This window comes from Rhyacophila brunnea, unplaced genomic scaffold (genome assembly GCF_057557595.1).
Source record: "Rhyacophila brunnea isolate RB1 unplaced genomic scaffold, BYU_Rbru_1.0 scaffold_13, whole genome shotgun sequence".
In the NCBI taxonomy this organism is placed as follows: domain Eukaryota; kingdom Metazoa; phylum Arthropoda; class Insecta; order Trichoptera; family Rhyacophilidae; genus Rhyacophila; species Rhyacophila brunnea.
This window is the reverse complement of record NW_028232785.1, coordinates 25472323-25478112: the sequence shown is the minus strand read 5'-3', so window position 1 is coordinate 25478112 and position 5790 is coordinate 25472323. Positions and strand designations below refer to the sequence as shown.

The following is a 5790-nucleotide window of genomic DNA, read 5'->3' as shown; positions in this document are numbered from 1 at the left end:
CATCAATGCTGTTTCATTACAAGCTCAAATGGATTTAAAACGCGAACCGGATTGTAAGGAATCTGTCGCCAATCAGAAATGTTCTGATCTAGTCATGGATACACCAAGTAACCCGAGCGCCAATCCTTACTTAATAAAGCAAGAAATTGTTGACGATGACAGTTACACTTTTGAGGTTAGTTTTTAATAACATATTTTAATGCCAGTTTTAGATTGTTTGATTCGTTCCTCGCAAGTTATATACAATTTACTTAATATTCATTAAAACAATCTATGTCTGGACAGACATATGTATCATATCACCACCATCTTTAGATTAATAAAGCCTGAGCATAACTTTTTGCGCAAGCAACGAGTGGTCCACTGCCATACTTTTAATTGATAACGTACTTGCAAGCAGAGTTTGGTATTCTATAATGACTGATGAGTATAAATAAGTTTTAGTTATTGTCGTTTAGAATCGACTGTCACATTGACAAACGCCTTAGTGTATTATGATATTATTATACACAGAAGAAGTTTACTTTCTTTGATCGTCACTTCCAATTATTAATAACACATAACCACTAAAAGGGTCTCCAAGATACGTTAAAATAATCTGTAACTAAGAATACTCCGACAAGTGAACACGAGAGACACGTCAGTATGAGCACTCTATAGACAATGACAGGCAATGACAGGTCATCCATAGACAACTAGAGGGGCGAAAAGTAGGACCAGTCGTTTAATGTAGAGGCTTCATTCTTCAGTGGGCAATTATCATATTCATCAACGGGAAAATAAAGGGCATTAACATTATATAATATTAATTTTAAATGTGTGTATTATATTTATATAGGTAATGAATCCAAGATATTCTATCTCTGCTTTGTTTGGCGATAATTATAACGACACGCACATGACAGTCAATAAATATAATTCCGATAGGCTAAACCTCAATACACTACATTTTCAAGCAGGGTTTTGAATATATGAGTATCCTACCAAAATAAAACACATTATAGGTATACCTAAGTGCAATGGTGTGTGTTGCAACCTTCAAATACACCAATATCTATTGAATGAGTGCATAAACCGAGGACAGTAAAGTTGTCAAAACGAAGGACAAGCTTAGAATAGCGTATTTCATCGCAGTAGATGTCAAGGGAGCCAGTCCACAAAATCATAATGCTGAGAAACAGGCGTGCAAAGATTTTGTGTGACAAAAGAAAGTAATATTTTTAATTGAACTTTTTTGTTTTTAATCCTAATCTAAAATAATAAATAAATCAGTATATCGGTTATTTTCAAAATTTGTTAGCTGCTGGTTTCCTGTTAAGTGTATACCGATAAGAACCATGTTTTATTTAGACATGAATTTCATGTCAGTACTATACGACCCGAAGAGGTTTTTAATATAGGGCCATATATTTCCGATACAACATTTCACGATGAAGTGTGATACGGTGAACTGCATACGTACAAGTTTCCGGACACGAAAAAGCACCTAACACTCACTGGATCGACGAAGTCATCAATTTTGAGTATGTGGGATCTAAAATTTAGGTACTCAAAGCTGATGAAGTTGGTTCAGTTGATTCAGCAGTTGGCTGACGATGAAGGGCATTGTTGTTTCAGAACGCTGTTACTAGAAGTAATATAAAATCCGAGATTGATTATGACGGTTCCGATGTGAAAGACAACATTATTGAAAACACAATGCACCAGTACAAAAATGAGGATCCTGATCCCGGCTGCTCTGGTCTTCGATACATGAAATTAGATCAGGTACGTTTTAATGTATATTATATTTTATTACAAACAAAATAACTCTGTATACCAGAGGTAAACTATTGTAACTCCAAAATTCGTGAAACGGAGTTATTGTTATATTGTTACTTCATTATTTATCCTGCATACGTGGTAAACAGCTGTAACTCATATTACTCTTATTATAAAAGTTACAAATTAAAAATGTCATTGTAACTCCATAACTATTAGAGGTAAACAACACTAAGAAAACATACAATTCTTTTGATGAAACTTATAATCGAACTACAGCGGTAAACAAACAAAAAGGTTTTGATAAATAGATAAATGTTATCTTTTTCCTTTTACGAATGCCACAAGTTGAAAGTTCAAAAATCACAAATTCATCTCTCCTGTGAAGTTGTCATTTTGAATTTACCGTAGTTTACCTCTGGTTTACAGAACTGTTTATTCAGATGAGAATCATTCATACGTATTCACGGTATTGAGTATTGAAGCAGGCTTTGAGGGTATTTGCTGGTTTATACCTCATAGTAATGTAAATTTTAATGTGTTTAAGTTTTGTACTATTCCATTTGAGTCGTTTTTTGCGACCCGTGTTTCGCCTTTCGGTGCTTGATGCGATAGTATTCTTGATGTAACTAACATTATCAATCACGGTCGACTGATGATCCGTGGTTACGTTGAGCGCCTGGACAAAAAAAAATTATATGCATTTGAGATAGATAGTGAATATTGGTGTGTGGGCAACCATTATTGCCTCAACCACGTGGTTTTGTTTCCTTTTTGAATGAAATATTTTCTAATTATTACTATCGCACTATGATTTGATATAGTAATGGGTATATTAAAAACTGAATTATTAACCCTTTAAATAATATTTTTGTAGATTTCAACTAAGCCACTATTTGCCGAGAACCGCAATAAGTGTGAGACTTCCCCGCAAATCATGAATTTCGATAGAATTATTAAAGCGGATGTGGATATTCCCAGCAACGACTGCCAATCTGCATCGAAAAACATCCAAGATGGAAAAACACAGTTTCCCGAGATAACTATAGATGTTAAAAATATCAAACAGGAAATACAGACAATGTGTAATGCGAAGGTGGTTCGGATCGAGCTGAGTAAATTAATACATTATCCTCGTAACTTTGTTTGTAGTGTTTGTTTCTCAATATTCAGATCCTTAAGTGCGTTAAAAAAACACAATATGTCATGTATGACGTCTAAAAATCTTATAACTTATGAGGTCAAATTAATCGGTGATTTAAAAACAAATGTTACACACACTGGCGAAAAACCATATCAATGCGAAGTGTGCTTATCTAAATTTTTACATCTCAGCGATCTCAATACCCATAAAATGACACATAGTGGTGACAAACCGTATCAATGCGATGTATGCTCATTTCAATGCTCGTCGGCCAGTAATCTTAAAACACATAAAATGATACATACTAATGAAAAACCATATCAATGCGATATATGCTCAAAGAAATTCTTGCGGTTGGCCAATCTAAAAATGCATAAATTAACACACACTGGTGAAAAATTATTTACCTGCGAAGTGTGTTCAACTAAATACTCTCGGCTCAGCAATCTAAAAACGCATAAAAGGATACATTCTGGTGAAAAACCATATAAATGCGATGAGTGCTCAGAAAGTTTTTTGTGGTTGAACCAACTGAAAGTACATAAAATTACACATACAAGTGAAAAACCACTGAAATGCGATTACTGCTCAAAAACATTTTTGTGGTTGCACCAACTGAAAAAGCACGAACCGACACATACTGGCGAAAAACCATTTAAATGCGAAGTATGTTCATCTACATTCTCTCGGCTTGCTTATCTTAAAACGCATAAAATAAAGCATACTAATGATCAACCATATCAATGCGATGTCTGCTCAAAGAAATTCTTGCTGTTGGGCAATCTAAAAATGCATAAGGTAACACATACTGGCGAAAAACCATTCAAATGCGATTATTGCTCAAAAACATTTTTGTGGTTGAACCAATTAAAAAAGCATACAATGACACATACTGGTGAAAAACCATATCAATGCGATGAATGCCTAAAAAAATTTTTCCGATTAGACCAACTAAAGATCCATAAAATGACACATACTGCTGAAAAAACCATTTAAATGTTATGTGTACTTCATCTAAATTCTCACAGCTCGACAATTTATTTCTTCTTCTTATTGTGCCATCCCCTAGCGGAGGTCGGTCACCATCAAGGCGATCTTATCTTTGTCGTCTGCTACCCGGAACAGTTCAGTAGAGCTGCACTTGTACCAATCACGGAGGTTCTTAAGTCATGAAATGCGGCGCCGTCCTCTGCTACGCTTCCCATTGATCTTTCCTTTAATGATAAGTTGGGTAATGGTGTATTTTTGTCCTCTCATAATGTGGCCGAGGTACTGTAGTTTCCTGGTTTTACTACGTAGAACTTCTTGGTCCTTCCCCATTCGATTGAGAACTTCAACATTTGTCACCCGGTCAGTCCAAGAAATTTTGAGGATGCGTATATACAGCCACATTTTGAAAGCTTCAAGTCTCCGTGATACAATTTATTTAGCAACTCATAAAATAATAATTGCAAAAGAAAAACATTAAAATTTTTCAAATTAAAATTATATAGCGTTGGACTATAACGCCGTGGGTCCCAGGTTCGAATCCTGGGGCTGGCAAGTACACATATTGTTTTTCAATTGGTGCGAGTCAGAGTATGTACCTAATAGGTTGAGCAAGTGACTCACATCCATTTCTCGTAAAAAACAAAATCTGTTAATACAAACCCCTACTCTGTGGAGGCCCATAATATGATCCTATTAGGATCGGACATGGTCAAAAATATATATATATTATATTTTTTTATGAAAATTAAAAATTATTAATTTAAGACTTTCACAGCATGATAAATAAAAACAAAGAAATATTAAAACAGTATTATATAAAAGTTATTAAACAGTAAATATAAATTAGATAACAAGAAGTACTCCAAATGAGCAAAGCAACCTAATTTTATGAATTTATAAAACAATGCTCATCTATCCTCATCCTCATGCAGGTTGATTATGTAAATATACAAAGTGATGTGGTTGAATAGAGTTATTGCCTTCCCAATTGGCATTACCCGTGGCATGTTAGTTCTGCACCTTGGGAGAAAAAACAACTGATGATCCCGATTTATAAGATAAGATCATGGACACAGGTCAATACTATTAAGATGGGCAAAAGTCTCATAATCTCGTTTATGTCTGAAAAAATATGTGGCCAAATATTCCATGTCGTTGCAAAGTTTGCTCTTGTGACAGTAATCTCAAGTTCCATAAACAAACATACTGGTGAATAATCATGGCGATGTGTCGTATGCTCATATTAATTTTGGCACTTAATATTATGCCCCGTTTACACGAGCATGGATTTACTGCTGACAGTCCGTAATATTATGATACATTTTAGTGGGAAAACATATTAACGCAATGTTTGGTAGTTTCAATGTTTGCATGTCGGTCAAATAAACGAGATTAAAAGTACATGCATATTATATACTGAATAGAACAATTAATAAATGTATTATAAACAAGCCGAAGATCAGAAATATTCTGAGGGCAAAAGGCTGAGATGGGCCGGTCACGTTGTAAGGTGCGAAGAAAGAAGAGCTCTCTACATGACCTACAAGCGAGTCCCAGTGGGTATCCGGCCTCTAGGCCGACCTCGGAAGAGATGGTCGGACGCCGTCAGAAGGGATGCAGCGAAGCTGGGTGTGACCGACTGGAAAAGAGAAGCTCTGGACAGAGACGCCTAGAGGATGGTTGTGCAGTCGGCCATGGACCTAAATGGACCTTAGCGCCAGTTTAATCATCATCATCATCATGATAAACTATATTTTATTCAACGAATAATTCACAAGGTTTGTGAATGTAACATTCCTCTTTTAAACATATCAGGTATATAAATTCTAAAACACCTCAGACATATACCTACGTAGGTACTTGAAAAAAGGTGAACCAAAACGGAAATCGAACCT

The 5790-nt window shown here is 35.3% G+C and overlaps 1 protein-coding gene across 1 annotated transcript; it reads left to right on the top strand.

The window, feature by feature from the left end:
- Positions 1 to 4023, top strand: LOC147077050 (uncharacterized). The gene is made up of 3 exons (XM_085940673.1): positions 1 to 175; positions 1618 to 1767; positions 2639 to 4023. Exons 1-3 carry the CDS (start codon positions 29 to 31, stop codon positions 3899 to 3901), a joined length of 1560 nt encoding a protein of 519 aa, XP_085796799.1. The 5' UTR covers positions 1 to 28; the 3' UTR covers positions 3902 to 4023.
- Positions 4024 to 5790: the final 1767 nt, after the last annotated feature.